The following is a 19,826-nucleotide window of genomic DNA, read 5'->3' as shown; positions in this document are numbered from 1 at the left end:
TTGATTGTTGAGTTGATTGCATTGATCGGATTGGATTAGATGAATTATGATTTGATAGTGTACGATTGGACTGGATTGGATTAGATGATATGTTGATTGGGTTGAATGGAAGGATATATGATTGGATTGGATCGAATCGTATAAGACCGGGTTGAACCGATTGTATACGATTGGATTGAATCGGATGATATATGATTTGATTGAACTGTCTTGTGTATGATTGGATTGGATTGTATGATGTGTGATTGGTCTTTGTCTAGAAATGTATTCTTACTTTAGACTTATGACGTCTTATGTGAGTCTCTCCTACCTTTCTGGTTCGAGATAGTTGATCCGATATTATTCTTCCTTGAGGTATGTTTCATTTTGCCATATTACATACTCGTACATTCCACATACTGACGTCCATTTGGACCTGCATCATTTCATGATGCAGAGACAGGTTTAAGAGATCGTCAATAGGAGCACCATTGAGGATCTATACACACTCAGCGTATTGGTGAGTCTTTCTCTACATTCGGAGGACACCGCTTATGAAATCTTGCGTCGAGTTAGCCCTTTCCATTTTTATTTGGGGTAGCCATGAAAATGTCATTGGCACCAATTAGATAGTAGTGATAGAGGCTTCATAGACTAGATAGTGATGGGTCTATTGAATATTTTATTTCCTTAAATTATTCTTGTCAGACTATTTTAATGACAAAGATTGAAGTTTGATTTGTTGGCCCACAGCCTTTCTTTCTTGAGCTAGATTGTCAATTTGGGATTTGTCCACCAAATATTCTCTTTATTTTAAGTCTTCCGCTGATTGAATGAATGAACGAATGGGTGATCAGGCTATGTGGTTCGCTTGGAGAGCCAGAAATGGTTCTTAAGTCAGTCACGTCTAGGGTACCCTCTCGGGACGTGACAGAAACTCACACTCCCAATAATTTAGATATGAAACTAAAAAAAAAGGATAATTCAAGTGCGTTTTTGATACTTTTATCTCTAAAACTAATAATTATGTATGATGAATTAAAGAACAAGCTCCGAGCTAAAAGATCTATCTTCATGAATCAAATCCATGTGATCTCAATGTTTTGGGATTTTTGCCAACTAAAGCAGTCACGTAAATAACTACCACCACTTGGAAGATTTTGTCACATTGTTTTGAAAATTTTGTTATGATTTATTACTGATTATTCTTGGCCCCATTCAGAATTTCCCTCATTTATTTGTATTTATTGTTGTCATTTTTCTCCTCACGTTAAATAAATGTTGGGAAAACCAGCAACTCCAAAAGTAATGAATTCCATTTTTCACTTATGGGATAGTAGTTTGTTGCTATAACTTTTATTTAGCTTGTTTCGTGCTTATTTACTTTACTTGCTCGTATTTAGTAGTGATTTTTTATTCTTTAGACTTCTCCTTAAAAGAAAAGCATCAACAAATAAAATCAGAGGAAAAGGTAAAAATTTCATGGGGCCTCTATGTTGGTCGCGTAATTTAACTAGTATATAATCACAATATATTTAGTATAGTTTTACAAAGTGGAATTTGAAAAAAGTAACGTATAAAGGGAATTTATTCCTACTTTAAAAGTATAGAGAATTTATTTTTGATAGATCCTCTGCTCACCAATTTAACATTATACCCGTCTTGTATTTTATTTTGCACGAATACTCAATATTAGATATTTTAGACAAATTTGCTCCAAATTTCTGCTTTTGGATGCATATATATATATGTGACAAAATTTTAGTCATTTTTTTACATGACTGAAACGCAGACAAAAAAGAGAAAATTACACGAAATGATAAACATTATTAGTTTATTAATTCATATGGGTATAGTTTTATTTTTTTTACCATTTGTGGGTATATTTTGCTGAGATTTGCTATAATTCATTTGTATATTTTGCTATATAGTTCGTGTACAGTATTTGTATAATTCGCGATATAATTGCAGTATTTGTATAATTCACTATACAATTCCCAATTTTTGTATACCGTTTGTATATTTCGCTATACAATTCGTGTACAATATTTGTATAATTCGCTATACAATTCGCAGTGTTTGTATATTTTGGTATACAAATAATTCATGGGTATACCGTTTGTATATTTTGCTATACAATTCGTGTACAATATTTGTATATTTCACTATACAATTCGTGTACAGTGTTTGTATAATTCGCTATAAAATTTGCAGTGTTTGTATATTTCAGTATACAATTCGTATACAGCGTTTGTATAATGTCAAACATAAATTTGTCATTATAAGTAATTAGGGAAACTATATCCATATGAATTATTATGCTTAAAAGGTTTGTCATAGATGAAATTTCTCCCCCCCCCCCCCCAAAAAAAAAAGATGCTAATAAATGAGTCTGTTTTATTGTTATTTAACAAATTGATGATGAAGATTTGTTCTTTGTGATATATATAGTTTTTGCTTCAAAATTATGTAGATAAGGGCGTTGAATCATGATTCGTGTGTTGATTTGTTAAAATTCAAAGTATAAAAAGAAATTGTCCCTTTTTATTTGAAGTAAATATTAGTTAAAATACTTTACTTTTGCAGCAAATTAAATTTCCCCCATATGTATATTCAACGTATATCAATGCAAGATTATAAATATACAATGCAAACCAATGAATACTAGGTGAATACGAATCAATATATATCAATACAAACAAATGTATACAAAATTTGATACGTGAATGCTGACCAATACATACCAATGGAAACAGAGTATTCTTTATTTGCAATTAGCGGTTCTATCATATATGAACACTCTCTATATATACAAATCACCAACTCTACTATATATCCACAACATACTTTATTTGCATTTGCATCACATGAGTGATACATTATTCTTAGAATTGAAAAAAGATTAAACTATAATCTTGTTATCTGATTAATAATGCAAAAAATAGTTTTTAATAGCCATTTATTTTGCATTTAAATCTTCTAGATTTTAAATGAAGCTTTTTAAAAATAAAATAAAAAACTAAAATTGCATATCTATTTTCATGAATGTAGTCTAAAAGAAATGACTTGACTTTGAAGGAGATATGTATAACTAAAATTGCAGATCTCTGAGAAATCTAGGGTGTGTGGTATGAAGGAATTTTCCATGGAAAATGTTTTTCTAGAAAATGTTTTCTTGGAAAACAAATTGGTTTCTAACTTATTTTCTCATATTTGGTTGGAGAGTGATAAATATTTTTCAAAAAATATTTTCTATTATTTGGTTACTGAATGAAAATATTTTTAGAAAATATCTTTTATTTTTGGCTAGAGAAGAGAAAATATTTTTAGGAAAATAATTTGTGACATGAAAATCAACTCTAGTAATTGACTCGGGATCCGATCCCGACCTTTGATTTGGGACCCAACTCAACTTTCAACTGAAGATTTGACTTCCAAATTTAGATTCGATCCCAACTTTCGAACCGAAATCCGACCACACGCGACTCCAGACTTAACTATCAAATAATTTAATTTTAAAAAAAACAATTTTTTATTTTTTTGAAGTGGGGGGGGGGATTGGGGGCTGGCACGGGGGTCGGGGTTAGGCTGGGTGAAAAAATGAAATTTTCAAAACTTGAAATATTTTTCAAAAATAAGTTTTAAATGTTTTTTTTGTTGTGTGTGTGGGGGGAGGGGGGGTCTGGTGGGGTGGGTGGGGCGGGGTTGGGGTAGGGGGTGAGTGGGGTAAAAAATAATAATGAAATTTTCAAAAATTTTCAAAAATAAATTTAAATTTGTGTGTGGAGAGGGGGGGAGGCTGTTGGGGTGGGGGGCTGGGTAGGGGGAGAGGGGAGGGGTAGGGGTGGGGTAAAAAAAATAAAAAATTTAAAATTTGAAATATTTTTCAAAAAAGTAAAGTTTTAATATTTTTTTTGGGGTAGGATGATCAAGGTAGGGATTAAAAGGGCATCCCGGTGCACTTAAGCTCCCGCTATGCGCAGGGTTCGGGGAAGGGCCAGACCACAAGGGTCTTAAAAAATCAATTTTAAATTATTTTTTGGGGGGAGGAGGGTCGCAGGGGTGGGGTAAGAAGAAAACATTGTAATTTGAGGTTGAAGGAGAGTTTTGGAAAATGTTTTCCTTAGTTTTTGGAAGAAAGTCATTTTCCTCAAATTTGAGGAAAATAAGTTGATTTGGAAAACATTTAAGCCAACCAAACATGAAAAAATTGTTCTTCATACCAAACACACTCCTAGTGTAACAATCTTTCATTTTTGAAAAATAAGGGTCAAACCCTTTGATTCAGAGTTCTAAGAATACTGTGATTCAACTATTCTTATTTTCGCATTCAACTATTCTTATTGTTGTATACCTTTGAGGTATACAATTCTTATGTTGTATATTAAAGCATACAATACTGTGATTCAACTAATATTGTCGTATACCTTTGAGAATTGCATACCTTCATAATACGTGCTATCGATGAGAGTCTCTTAAACAATAAGTGTAAGTTCAATCTTCATAAGAAATATTTGTGAAAAAAAGAAAAGATTGCCAACCCATATACGATCTAATGTAAACTATGAAGTACTTGCTGCATGCACGAATCTCTTTAACAGAGACATCATGTTATTTTTTTCTTTTGAAGAAAATGTGGGGTGGTGTTGTCATAATTCCTTCCTTTCTCGAATATTTGGTTCATTCATTTTCAGTATTGGCAAGGGGAGAACAGAAAAGCCATAATTTGGACTATTGTGAGATTGAATTATTACTTTCTCCCGCTTCTTATAGAGTCAAAGCTTGAAATAATAAGGGGGTGTGGAAATACCTGTCCTGGTTGGTTAAAAATTATTTAAAATTTTTTCTCTACAAAAATAATTTTTTGAAAATGAAAAAATAACTTCTCTAATAAAAATATAAAATAACAAACTTCACAAATAACATCTTATATTAATTATCTCCACACCACCCTTTGATACACCCCTTATTGCCCCATCTCCACCACCTCTACTACTTAAAAATTATTGTTTTCCCACCGAATTAAGTATTTTCATAGATATTTTGATTGAATAGGTAAGAACAGAAAAAAAACAATAATATTTTCATGTGAAAATATTAAAAAATTCTCTATCATCCATTTTTCCAATGAGTTGGTTCGGTGGAAAACATTAATCTTACCACAGTGAAAAAAATCTTTGTTTCTAGTATGTTCATACTTCTACCTCCGCCCATATAATATTTGCCTAGATTATATAAAATATTTTTGAAACAATAGTCTATTTACGTATTAAACACATAAATAATAAATCCACTTGTTTTTCAATAAAATATTTTCCTTCATACCACACAAACCCTAAAGGGTCAAATTGTAAGGAATAAACATAAATAGTCCTGGAATAAAAAAGTAGTTTACAGATAAAATTTTGATGTCTTGTTTGGTTGGCAAGTTTGAGATAACTTATTCCACCATTTATACCATAGTAATAGAATAAGTTATCCCATATACATATGGATAAGTTATTTCACCTTATCCCAGAATAATTAATTGTGAGATAACTTGTTTCCAACCCAATGACCCGAGACATTTAATTTAGTCATTCTACTGTTTTTAGAATGTTAGACCAATTGAGAGTGTATACATGTCATGCTCTAATATAATTCATTAATTCCGATTTCCAACAACCTATGCTATCATGCATCAAAACTATGTGCGCTCCGTCTCAGGACATTGTATTCTCTTTGAATTTTGTCATCACTTCCCTTTGTTTTCTCAGTGAAAAATAAACATGTACTATAATAGATATTCGAATACAAGAAAAAGTTGAACGAAAGAAAAACACAAATTACTGTATTTAGTTAAATTTAATTTATAAATTTACTATGCAGATATATAATGGTTTTATCAATTTTACTATTCATCACTTCCCTTTATTTTCTCAATGGAAGATAAACATATTATAATCAGGCACTGATGCATCTATTAGTTATCAGGTTCACGTGAATTCAGTATTTTTAACATAAAGCATAAATTTGTCAATTTGTGTATGAATTCATAACTTAAAAATATAATAGGTACTTTAATGCGAAAAATCTTTTTTGTTGAATCTCATTATTATTCCATTACATATTCTTGTTCTTTACATAGTGTATAGATTTTCATTTATTCCTGTTTTTTTCTTGACAAAAAGAAAAGAGTTTTGATCGATCTTAGTTGATAAATTTAATTACAAACCATAAAATTAATGGACCTTATAAATATTTGTAAGCGCTTGCATATGATATGGGTGAGACCTTATAAATATTTGGATAACTATAATCCTTCATGGCGCCTTGTCTTTTTTTCCCTACTACATTCTAGATCAAACCAACAGATTTTCCTGCCTTCAAATAGTATAAATAGGCAGTCAAGTCATAATTGAAACACAACAAAATGGATAAGAGCTCAGCTTCTCCAAATGATACCTTTACTAGTGCCATGACACTTACTGAAGAGGGACTAACCTGCATTCCCAAACGTTACATTCTTCCACCATCCCTACGCCCCGACGGAACCTTGTCCAACTCCAACACATGCTTGCCAATTGTGGATCTATCCTTTCTGCGACACCCTCGTTTTCGGCCTCAGATAATCCAGCAAGTACACCTAGCATGCAAGGAACTAGGTTTTCCAGGTACGTATACTACTTCTTGTCATGTCACAAACAATCCATGTACTAGAATGATATAGTTTTAACTAAATTTGTTTTATATATATTATTAGTGTACATAAATCGATTTTCAGTTGATGACGTCCTAGATTTCAGATGCTTAATTAGCAGTTTAAAAGGAAAGAGAATAAGAAGTTCTTCATGACTAATTCAACCAACAGCATGCATGCAATAAATAAATGACTTTGCAGGTAGTCAACCATGGTATCCCATTGTCAGTCATGAAAGATGCATTAGATAGTGTGACTGAGTTCTTCGATTTACCAAATGAAGAGAAAATGCATCTCTTCTCTTCAAATGTTCATGAGCCCGTGAGGTATAGTACCAGTCTAAATAATGTCAAAGACAAAGTATCCTTTTGGAGAGACTTCCTCAAGCACTATGCTAATCCAATCTCAAATTGGATAGATTTGTGGCCATCAAATCCCACATGTTACAAGTAAGTCTTGCATTCCTTAGTGAATATGTTTATCTCTGAAATATTTCTGATAATACACATATATTCTCAATGTTCAAGAAGAATATGATTTCAAAAGCCTAAAGCAGCACCTCATCATGCAGGGAGAAAATGGGAAATTACACAAAGGCAGTACAAAAGTTGCAAGAAGAACTCATGAAAGTAATATTTGAGAGCTTAGAACTAAAACCCAATTACTTACATGAAGACATCGCAGAAGGCTCCCAGGTCATTGCCGTTAATTGCTATCCAGCATGTACTGAACCGGATCTTGCACTAGGCTCGCCACCCCACACAGACTATTCTTTGCTATCCATCATTCTTCAAAACCATCCGGGCTTGCAAATCATGGATCGAGATGAAAAGTTGGCATACGGTTCCAGTCATTGAAGGAGACCTCATTGATCTGGTGGGAGATCACATGGAAGTATTGAGCAATGGTCGATACAAAGATGTTGTCCACCGAGCAACAGTTAACTCACCCTTTTCGTTTAAAAATATTTATACTTGAATTCACCCTTTTCGTTTAAAAATATTTACATTTTCTCAAATAAATGCTTCCAACTCGTTCTAATCGCACTTTATACATCAATTTTTTGTTGAAAAACATATATTTCATATTGTATCTCATTTAACTATGAAATTGAAAGAGGAAAAAGTGTAGGAATGATTTTAAGAAAATGTAATAGGGAGGGAAGAGGAGAAGAAAAGAAAGGCGTAATAACACAATGACATATAAAAGTATAGGAATGATTTTAAGAAAAAGGAAAATCTTAAATAAAAAAAATTATAAGTATTAAAAAATATTTGGAAAAAAATTAGAAGAAATGACAATGGAAGTGAGCTGGAGATAGTGGGATTGCCGCTTACATACAAAATAGAAGCTTCTTATGCTTATCCAAGAATATTCATACATATACAGTGTGAATATTCGCATATATCTTACAATACTAATAAAATAAAATGCCACTAATTAACTTCCAAATACTCAAGAATATTCACATATATCCTATAGTATATTTTATACAATGTGAATCACCAGCTAGTTAAAGCATATATCATAGGATTAACATATAAAATACACTTCGAATATAACAAAAAGGTATTTTTATCAATTATGGGTATTTTAAAATTTTCATATAAAACTATATTAATTTCTAGTACAACATACCAATCCAAAATAATAATAATTCATGTATTGTAATTGTTATGTCAAAAAATGGACGGGAGTTTAAAATTAATTTCATCTTTTTTAGAAAAAATCAATTTTATTAAAAGAGGAGTCGCCACTTAATTTTTTAAAGAAATTAAGAAAACTTAATTTAAAAGACCCTAACAGATTTAAGTCTTAAAAATTAGAGAAAAGAGGTACGAGGTTCATATTACTATTTTAAGAAGGTTTTAGCACTTAAAATAGCCGCTAATATGCGGTTATCCGATGATTTGAAATTATTTGACTAACTTTGGAGAAATGTGTTTTAACAATAATCAAGGTATCAAACAATTTGAAAGAAATATAAAATTTAAATCATTTAGAAAAATTTATAAGAGAAATAGATTTGGTATATAAATAATTTAATGAAGGGGGGATAATTTGAATAAATCATTTAAATGAGATAAAAACGATCGTAAATATTATACCTAATATAATGTTAGCTATTACATAAATGAGAACATATTCAAATCATATAAGCAAGTTTAATATGTAATAGTAATAATAGTAGTATTAGTAGTAGTAGTAATAATAATAATAACAATAACAATAATAACGATAATAATAAAATAATAATGACAACAATAACAATAATAATAATAAAAAATAATAATGATAATAACAATAGCAAATAAAAATTTGCTACTACTACTAATAATAATAATAATGACGAAAATAATAATAATAATAATAATAATAATAATGATAATAATGAAAATGGTAATAATAATAATAATAATAATGATAATAATAACTGTAAAAGTACTAGTACTACTAATAATTATAATAATAAGGAAAATAATGATAATAATAATAACAATAAATAAAGATACTATTACGAAAATAATAACAATAGTAATAATAAAAAATACTAATGATTAAAGAAACTAATACTACTAATAATAATAATAATAACAACAACATGGCTACAGTAAATAAACATACTAATATTAATGAAAATACTAATAATAATACTAACAGTAAAAAAAATACAACTCTAACTACTAATAAAATATGTATACCAATAATACTAATATTAATAACGGTAATAAAATATGTATAATAATAATATTAATAACGGTAATAAAATATGTATAATAATAATATTAATAACGGTAATAAAATATGTATACTAATAATAACAATAAATAAAATATACTATTAATAATGGTAATAATAATAATAAATAAACATACTACTTCTATCAATAATATTAATAACGAAAATAATAATAATAAATATAATAATAACCATAAATAAAATATACTAATAATAATGGTAATAATAACAACGAAAAATAATAATAATAATAATAATAAACATACTACTACTTCTATTAATAATATTAATAACGAAAATAATAATAATAATAATAATAATAAATAAAGTAACAAATAATAATGATAATAATAATAATAACGAAAATACTAATAATAATAATAATAATAATAAACATACTACTACTTCTATTAATAATATTAATAACGAAAATAATAATAATAAATATAATAATAACAGTAAATAAAATATACTAGTAATAATGATAAGAATAATAATAACGAAAATACTAATAATAACAGTAAATAAATATACTGTTACTACTACTACTACTACTACTACTAATAATAATAATAATAATAAAATGATAAAATAAATAAATAACAACAATAATGATAAAAACAGGAGCAGCAATAATAACGACAATAACAATAATAATAATAATAAACAAAATGCTGAAAATATAAGCAAGCGGAATTGGATCCGAGTGAGATTATCTTGTTTTATTTGCTATTCGAGAGGTCTAAGATATCGGTTCCATGTGAGGGGATGACAACTATATTGAGTCTCAAATCAAGACTCCATTTTTGCTCCCAAAGTGTCCATGCAAACAAGAAAAGAATGACGAAATTAGGAAGCTAGCATTTTTAGGACAATATTTAAGCATAATGACAACAAAAAAAACAAAGGAACATGAAGTAAATATTACCTGTTGCAGGGCAGTGAACGGGGATGATTTGGTCATGAATCTACCCTCGTTTTTAAAGTAAATTCAAGTGCAAATTCAGAAAGAAGATTCGAGAATTTTTGTAAGATATATTTGAATACGAGTGTAGGAGTTTTTGTCTATGCCAAAAATCTATACTTTCGGTGCTTATCTTCAATTAGAAGATGGTCACCCCAATTCCTCCGCCCTGCTTCTCTCCGTTTTCTCTCCTCTCCTGTCCGTGTCCGCCCCCCTTTTGTTCTGTCTAATTCCTCTATTTATAGGGGTATGGAGATTGAATAAAAATAATAAAAAAATGGATGATTAAAATAATGTGTAGTGGAAAAATTAATAAAATAATGTGGAGCGGGTGGAAATATAAAATAAAGCAAAACGGCGGAAAATATAAAATAATGCGGCAGAATATTAAAGTAATGCGGAATGTGGCGAAATATTAAAATAATGCGGGATGAATAAAAGAAAAAATACTGAAAGAAATATATATATATATATATATTGATGGGAAATTAATAGATTTATTATTTATTTATTTTTCGGATGAAGAATACACATTTTTTATTTTTTATTATTATTATTTTTTTTAAATATATTTTTATTATTATTATTATTTTATTTTTTTAAAAAAAAGAAGGAATTCGGATGAATATATATATATATATATATATATATATATTGAAGAGGGGACAAAAGATTATGGGTTAATTAATATAATATTAATATAGGGTATGGGGAGGGGGCACGCGTGTCAGTTTTTTTTTTGTTATTTTTTATTATTATTATTATTTTTTTATTAATATTTCGGAAGAATATATATGGGGAAGGGGGTACACGCTTGGATTTTTAATTATATATACATATATTATATTTATTTTATCGGAAGAATAAAACTAATTATTTATTTATTAATTAATATTATTTTTTTTGAATTTTGGAATATACATATATATAATTAATTACTTTTAATTTTAAAGAGACAAAGTGTGGTGGGCAGTATTTTTTATTATTATTATTATATATATTTTTTATTTTATTGTTTTATAGAAAGGGGTGAGTATATTAGAATAGTAATAGTATTGGAATATGAGGGGAAAGATATATATTATTTGCATGTTGTAGTATTAATGGAAGAATTAAAAATGTTGTTAAGATAAAATTAATTATGTGTTATTTAGGGGAAGAAATGAAAACGTAAAATTAATTAATTAATTTATGAAATAATTATTAAAAATAAATAAAATCTTTTACGGGTCAATTTTGAATATTACTAAAAGATAATAAAATAATAGAGATTGTATATATTATGAAGATGACAAAATTATTTAAAAATAAAACTTGAAAATATGCATGATTTTATAAAAGCTAATTATTTTAATTTGTTTAAAATTGAGAAAGGCTAGAATTAAAATAATTAACTTGAAAAGGTGAGTCTATTAATTAAGTCAAGCTAATTAACAAAATATTTATAAAAAATCTTTATGAGACAATTTTTGAATAAATGATAAATATGTATATATTAACGGTCAAAAAATATTTAATATATATATATATATATGCCAAAAATTATTTTAAAATAATAATAATATATACATATTTTGTTATTATGTATGTATATATATATATATATATATATATATATTTTAATTTTTAATTATTATTATTATTATTATTATTTATTTATTTATTTAAAGTTATTACGTTGTGGAGGGTCAAAATTGGGTGTCAACAGTAATAATTCTTATTAATTATTTTTACATAACTGATTCTTACATCACTTACATATAAAATTCTAACTAGCAATCAAAAAATGAATATATGTGAACTTTGACTAACTAATCACTGCATAACTTTTACCAACTAGCTATCACAATTTCAATTTGTTTATATTAACAATTGTTTAGAAAACGAACACGTGTAACTTAATATGACATAAATGCTTCATATAATTGTTTTCCAATTTAGGTAGAAATTAATATTCTATTTTTTAAAAAACGATAAGATTCTCAATTTTAAATTAGAAGTTCAAATCCTACAAATTAAAAAAAAAAATCTTTTAAGGAGTCCTTTATACAATAGAAATTTTGATTAATCAGCAAAACAATTATTGAACATCGGATGGTACAGAAAGGAAAATCTCAATTATATTATGTATTCAATATCTTTATTCATATTCAGAGAAACAAAAGATATGCAAATTTTCTAGCTAATGTTTCAATACCTACCGACTAAGAAAAATCTATTTATTTCAAAAGCATTATTTCAAATTTTAAAAATGTTTCAATTAAAAGAAAGTCATAATTAAATTACATATTTGGAAAACAGAATGTACATGCAAATGGAAAAGAATAAACATGTGTAATTGGCTGCCTTTATTATTGATAAAGATAATCAAATATTAAACCAAAAAAATCAGAAACAAATTAAGGAAACATGACAACAGTGAAAAGCTCAACCAAATTTTAATTGATGGTCAAATTCATAAAAACTAAAAGAAAGTATATTCTTGAGAATATATATCTCAAGTGGAGTGTGTGACCTATAAATACTACACCGCAATTAATTAAAAAAGTTTCAAGATTAGACTTTTAAAAAGAAAAAAGAACATTCAATATTAGTAGTAATAAATTTTACCAATGCTTTGCAGCAAATTAATTTAACTTCAAGTTCGATGGTAGAAAAATACAGCAACATCAAGTTATCAACATGAAATTAAAGAAGAATGTTGTTGTCTCCACAAGGTTGAGGGCTAGCTCACTTGATGGATCCCCGTCTCCTTCCTCTCCCTTCCTTTCGTGATGTAATTAAAAAAACGTATTCATTATTATTTTGAAAGGATCCATATACTACAAACTAGCTAAGAGGAAATGGAAAAGTGAAAGAGATCATTTTTTTTTGTTAGAAAATGGAAAATGAAAAAAAAAACTATGTAAGTTGCAAATGCATGTAATTTGTTACTTATTCTGCATGAAAACGTACCATGCATAATCTCCAAGAATCATTCATCTTGATTTTGCAGAATTTATCAAACTTTGATGCTGCTGAATGTTGCCCACAATATACTTTATTTTCCTCACAATTTTTTCTCCTATACACATTCCTACTCAGACCATCACAGAGAAATTATATAGATAGGCTCATGGACTACTTTTACGTTGTACTTTGCCCTCACCAAAAAGTACAACCTCTACCCCACCAAAAGAAAACACACACACACAAGGACCCTTTTTATTTTCAAGATAGTCAAATAAAAAAATACTATCATTTGTTGATATGAATTAAAAAGGAAACAAAAGAGAGAAGGGATTCAGTACCATGTGTGCTTACGAAAGAAAGAGTTGAAATTTTTGGATACAACTTGTAGCTACTAGATTCATACATGATATTTCAATATAATGTCCTTTAGTGCGTCATTATAAAACTATTCATTGTATTATATATTATTTTTTAATAAAAATAAAAACCAGCAGATTTTACAAAACAATTGTCTGCATATCGTCATTATCGTGGTTTATTGGATTTCAGTCAAAGAGGTTGTTTCAGGATGCAATTTGATCACATATGGACAACATGATAACTTTATAGGATTACCATGCACATAAATTAATAATAATTAACAGATATAACGGTTTGGTCGTCTCTTTCTATATATGGCATGTTCTTTTGCTATTAATAACTATTTTGTTATGCCTAGCTAGCTCATATGCAACTTGGTCACGTGGGAGACGAAGAAGATATATACTTATAGATGGGTTTTTTTTAGTTTGAGCATTTATTTTCTTCTTTATTGCCTCTTTTTCGGATAGGGAAAGGGGGAGTAACTTCTATTGCTATCGTACATAACTTTATATTTTTCGTTAAAAAAAAATATTAACTTGACTTGATACGGAGTTTAATAAAATAAAAAAGATTTTTTTAAAATTTTGTCATCATATATTATAGTTATATTAAAATGATTTTTAATCTTGTGGCTTTAAATAGATTTTTTTAAAATAGGTCTTTTTTTTTTTTTATGAACGGAGTAACTTTTAGCTCTACTTAGGGGCGGAGCCGGAGTCACGCGGCAGTCTCATTCGAATTTTTTTTTGACAAAAGTTAATTTGGTAGTTAAGCATAATAACAGGCGTACATAAATCGATTTGATTCGATATTTTCATTTATTGAATTAAACGAACTATGTTAGTTTTTAAAATCTATAAATTAAATAAAACCAATAAGAATTTATTTTTTAATCTCAATTTTTGGATTCTTTTCCGATAAATTCCTGCAACACAGAACATGTAACTAACGCTTTTAAATATTTCTTTTGTCTTAGTATTTAGTAAGATACAATAATAATATGAAGCCGATGAAGAAAAATAAAAATATGTGAAATAAGTCGCATGTTTATGCTAAAAATGGTGTCATCAACAATAAAAACCATGAAAACTCATAAAACAAGTGCACTTAATAAGAGATAATGAAAATGGATACAATTTAATTTGAGTTTTATTTGAGCTATTAGATGTTTTTAAGCTATAATTCTATATAAAGATTTATCGTACTATTAAAAATTGTAAGTTCAAACTTAAAACACGATGTGTTAATAAACATGAACAATGGAAAAGTTTAATAAATAAATATACTTACAAATTAAATTACATTATACTCAATATTTAAAGTATAAATTAAAGTAATATTTATAAAATTTGTATAAATATATTATTGATTTGGGTTAGTTCAGCTTGACTTTGAATTTTCTTTTTCAATATCAAATCAAGTCAAACTAATTACTAGTAAATTCTTTTTTCTATTTATAGATTTAGTGTAATTTGTCAATTTCCTTTTGAAGACCCCTATTAGTCATATGAACATTCATATATTGCAATGTTTCAACAATAATTTATTAGCATACATTTTCAGTTAAAAAATATTACTTGTAGATTACAAGAATGATTTTTTATAAAGCGGAGAAAAAGTACTAATTAATAGTGCATTAATATTGTTTACTTGGGCAATATTGGGCATTAATATTGTTTACTTCATGATACATATTTCATGGTGGGTAGCTAATTAAATGATTCTTTAATATTATTTCCCTCTAATATTACAAACATAACAAATAAATACGATTGGTCGATTATAACAATTGAAACTCTAAAATAATGTCCTGGATTTCTAACTTGTAAAAGTAAAAATCCAACTCATATTTTATGTATTTTAATCCATATTTTTTTTCTCATTAAAAATGAATATATCCAACAATTTCACAAAAGATCTCCAAACTTTAGTTGTAATTGTTTAGTATCTGTTCTCAATATTCTATAATGGCTCATGTCATTTCTTAAAATAAGATTTATTTTGAACTACATGTTACCATCAGTAGAGACCCAGCTTAAATTATTTAGTTTGATTGATTTTTCAATTCATTTAATTTAAAGCAATTGACATATTTCATATGATTTATTTGTTCATTGCTTAGAATCGTCCAATACTCATAGGACTCAGCTAATTAATCTAATATTGACCGATAACCGTATTTAATGAAACTTAAAGAATGTCTAATTCCTTTATGTTAAAACAACTAGAAACTTTATCTAAAATCTTAAGTTAAGTAGACCATAAAGATGGAGTTTTAGTTTAAGCATTACTTAGTTAAAATATTAGGTGTTCTAATTCACCATAAAAATAATTAATTTGCAATTCCTTAAGTTAATTTATTTGAAAATCAAAAATATGTTCGTACATTTTGAATCCGGTTAAAATGAAGGATAACAATTATTATCTTATTCTTTGATTTTATCTATTATATTTTTATTGTCGGTACTTTTCTTTCTTTATTATTTTCATCAACAAAAACGGATTATCATATTAAATATTACTCCGTCTAATTGATTTTATGAGGAAAATCACACTTAATAAGAAAAAAGTTTAAGACATAAATTGAACATCACTTTTCATTTTGGGGTGGGGACGAGGGGAGGGCAGGAAGATAATCCAGATTGCCTACGTACTCGCACGTGTAAGATTAAATGACCATTCTCTGTCATGGCGCGTGGGCTCACACACACTTGAATCTGCACACTGTTACACCATCGGATTCAACTATCAAGACCGACAATTACCAAAGCCTAAAATGTTTCACTCTTTTGGCTCTTCAAGTAAAATGACTATATAAATATATATTTTATATTCCTCCATTGGATATTATAGTCATGGTACCATCACATTTTACGTACATTCATTACATTACATATATAACTCCATAAGTAATTTAAAGCTCCAACATTTCTTCATTGTTTCCTGCTTATAAATAGGGAGTTAAAAAGTCATAAACACAACACAATATGGTGGGAAGAATGAGAGAGAGCTCAGCTTCACCAAATGGTTCATTTACTAGTGCCATGACACTTATTGAAGAGGGACTAACCTATGTTCCCAAGCGTTACATTCTTCCACCATCCCTACGTCCCGATGGTACATTGTGTAACACATGCTTGCCAATTGTGGATCTATCCAATCGGAAACACCCTCTTCTTCGGCCTCAGATAATCCACGAAGTACACCTGGCTTGCAAGAAATTTGGTTTCTTCCAGGTACTACTTGTCGTCAAGTGTCCATGTTACCTGCAATCGCGCACTAGCTAGAATAAGCTATTTATTTATTTCTTCAGTATAAATATAAAGTTCCTAGCGATAAGGATCCAAATAAGAAGAATATGCATGCATCAAGTAACGAAAAAGATGTCGTCAGATCATCCGCATATAGAAAAAGCACTTGGAAATAAAGAAGAAGAAAGAACGTCATGTCACACCACATGGTGCATTAGAGTTCTAAGCTTCATCTCCCTTTGTCTCAACTCTTCCTTTTTATTTTCAGTTGATCTGTTAAAACAGACGTCCTAGATTTTGAGATACTTAGGTTGTCTAACAGGAAGGAAAATATGATGATCTTCACAAAGTCACCCCGAACGTAAAATAACAGCATGCATGCAATAAATGATTTTGCAGGTAGTTAACCATGGAATCCCATTGTCAGTCATGGACGACACCATAGATGCTGCGAGTGAATTCTTTGATTTACCAACTCAAGATAAAAGGCATCTTTTGTCTTCAAATGTTCGTGACCCTGTAAGATATGGTACTAGTCTAAATCATGTCAAAGACAAAGTACACTTTTGGAAAGACTTCCTCAAGCACTACGCTAATCCAACCTCAACTTGGATTGACTTGTGGCCATCAAATCCCACATGTTACAAGTAAGTTTTTCATTGCCGTTGCTGAATATGATTAGCAGATAAGTTTGTCTTCATAAATGCATATTCTTACTGTTCAAGAACGATATAATTTCTTCAAGATCCTAAAGAAGTTCTTCATGCAGGAAGAAAATGGGAAACTACACCATGGCAGCACAAAAGTTGCAAGAAGAACTCATGGAAGTGATATTTGAGAGCTTAGGACTAAACAGTAATTACTTACATGAAGACATTGCACAAGGCTCCCAGGTCATGGCAGTTAATTGCTATCCAGCATGTCCTGAGCCAGATCTTACACTAGGATTGCCACCACACACAGATTATGGTATGATATCCATCATTCTACAAAATCACCAGGGCTTGCAAATCATGGGCCGAGATGAAAAGTGGCATTCAGTTCCACTCATTGAAGGAGCTCTCGTTGTTCTGCTGGGAGATCACTTGGAAGTATTGACCAATGGGATATACAAAAGTGTTGTCCACCGAGCAACAGTTAACTCAGAGAAAAAGCGCATTTCAATTGTCAGCCTTCATAGTCTAGCTTTTGGTAAAAAAGTTAGACCTGCATCAGTGCTAGTTAACGAACAAAATATCTTGTCCTACAAAGAAGGAAGCTTCAGTGATTTCCTTGACTTCATTTCTGGAGAAGATATTGTGGAAGCAAAGTACATAGACAAATTAAAAATAAACCCATGATGATTATAGTCCATGGACAACAGAACAGGCAGTACTGAACTTCTCATTTTCACACTCTTCAAACTCCATTTCGCACGCTCCGTGTTTACAGTAGCCAGCTTTTCTATGTACTTTGTTCGAATATTACTGGTGACATTTTTTTATTTTTTATTTTATTTTTTTTTGTTGAGAAAAAAATAAGAGCTCTTCTTTCTTCATACTAGGAGGCCTAGCACTGTAAAAAATAAATTTTGAACAAACTTTACCAGCCATTTCAACTTAACCAAGGTTTCCCTCAAGGCCACTTGTCATCTAGATCAATAATTTTTTGCACCACCAACAAAATCAAAATGCATCATCAGGATCTTCAATGGATCCAATGATTTATCTCACTTAGCTATCGCAACTTGGCAGATAGAAGCCAGCAACTGGAAATTTAATGATTTCCAAACTGGAAAAAAGTTCTAACATTCACCACATCAAGTCCAGTTTAAGCCAAATGTCGGTCATACCACAAGTTTAGAACTCGAGCCACATTCATCACTGGTAGACGCACCTTTGGGAGCATGTGCTCTTACACAAGGTAAATTTTTTATGGTAAATAGTCACAAGAATTAGTTATGACCTTAAACTAATTAGACCAGCAAAGAACATTATATTGATTTACAACCACAACCATATACATCAAAAATCACCTTCCAACAATACATTTGCAAATATAGCACAGAACTAGACAGCCAAAAAACTGCTCTGAGATTAATATTATCATTTTTTAATTATTTCTGGTTTTTTCTATTGATAAGTTTTCATTGTAAGCTAACAGGGAAGTATGCCTTCAGACTCAATTTCCATGACTGAGGTAATGCTCACATATGATCTTGCTTATGTTCAGACATCCAGGATGTTTTCCCTCAACACTATCCACTCATTTCAAAGCTCGTTCAAACTAACTTGAAATTGTTGCAAATCAAGGAATACATATGAATTTAACTTAATTGGCTATTTTACATAGTATTTGTAACTTGGCAAACTTGTGATGTTTTCCACTTCCAAAAGGTTTCAATTGTTAATGTTTCTCTAAATGACCATATGCACTTTGTTCATCTTAATTCTTTCTATTTACTCCAATAAATTCCATATATCAGCACATATACATACAAGATTTAGTCATCGTTAGTTCATAATTCAATCTGATAATGTAATGTTTACACCCTAGAGTATTTTAGATCATCTCCTTACCACATATCTCGTAATAAAAACATCATATTTTCCTGTTAGGGGGAGGAAGCACCACAACTAAAGTTTGATATGATGAAAATAATGAATATAAATTGGACACGAGAATTTTACGTGGAAACCCCTCTAAATGATAGAAGGGAAAAACCACGGGGTAGAAGGATCTCACTATAAAATATGGAGTACACAGCTCTTAAATACAAGGAGAAAACAACAATTAACACTTCTCTCTTGTAAAAGGAACAACTACTAAAGAGGACACTCAAGACTACAATATTTATCTTGGTGTAAAACTCTCTTTGTATTCTTACTCTCTCTTTCTGGGATGATTTAAATGAGGGCAG

The 19,826-nt window shown here is 29.2% G+C and overlaps 1 protein-coding gene and 1 pseudogene across 1 annotated transcript; both read left to right on the top strand.

Annotated features, from left to right (window-relative positions):
- Positions 1–6,391: 6,391 nt before the first annotated feature.
- LOC129884065 (probable 2-oxoglutarate-dependent dioxygenase SLC1) lies at positions 6,392–7,636 on the top strand (annotated as a pseudogene).
- Positions 7,637–16,663: 9,027 nt separating this feature from the next.
- Positions 16,664–19,245, top strand: LOC129884064 (flavanone 3-dioxygenase 3-like). Its single transcript, XM_055958439.1, has 3 exons — positions 16,664–16,912; positions 17,327–17,574; positions 17,697–19,245. Exons 1-3 carry the CDS (start codon positions 16,664–16,666, stop codon positions 18,265–18,267), a joined length of 1,068 nt encoding a protein of 355 aa, XP_055814414.1. The 3' UTR covers positions 18,268–19,245.
- The last annotated feature ends 581 nt before the right edge of the window (positions 19,246–19,826 follow it).

The sequence above is a fragment of the Solanum dulcamara genome, chromosome 4 (genome assembly GCF_947179165.1).
Source record: "Solanum dulcamara chromosome 4, daSolDulc1.2, whole genome shotgun sequence".
In the NCBI taxonomy this organism is placed as follows: domain Eukaryota; kingdom Viridiplantae; phylum Streptophyta; class Magnoliopsida; order Solanales; family Solanaceae; genus Solanum; species Solanum dulcamara.
This window is presented reverse-complemented; position numbering and strand designations above follow the sequence as displayed.

Bases quoted from the DNA above. Each gene is read 5' to 3' on its own strand.
- LOC129884064 (XM_055958439.1), top strand. From the start codon at position 16,664: ATGGTGGGAAGAATGAGAGAGAGCTCAGCTTCACCAAATGGTTCATTT. The intron at 16,913-17,326 runs GTACTACTTGTC...ATGATTTTGCAG, and splicing joins AGAAATTTGGTTTCTTCCAG to GTAGTTAACCATGGAATCCC. The intron at 17,575-17,696 runs GTAAGTTTTTCA...TTCTTCATGCAG, and splicing joins TCAAATCCCACATGTTACAA to GAAGAAAATGGGAAACTACA.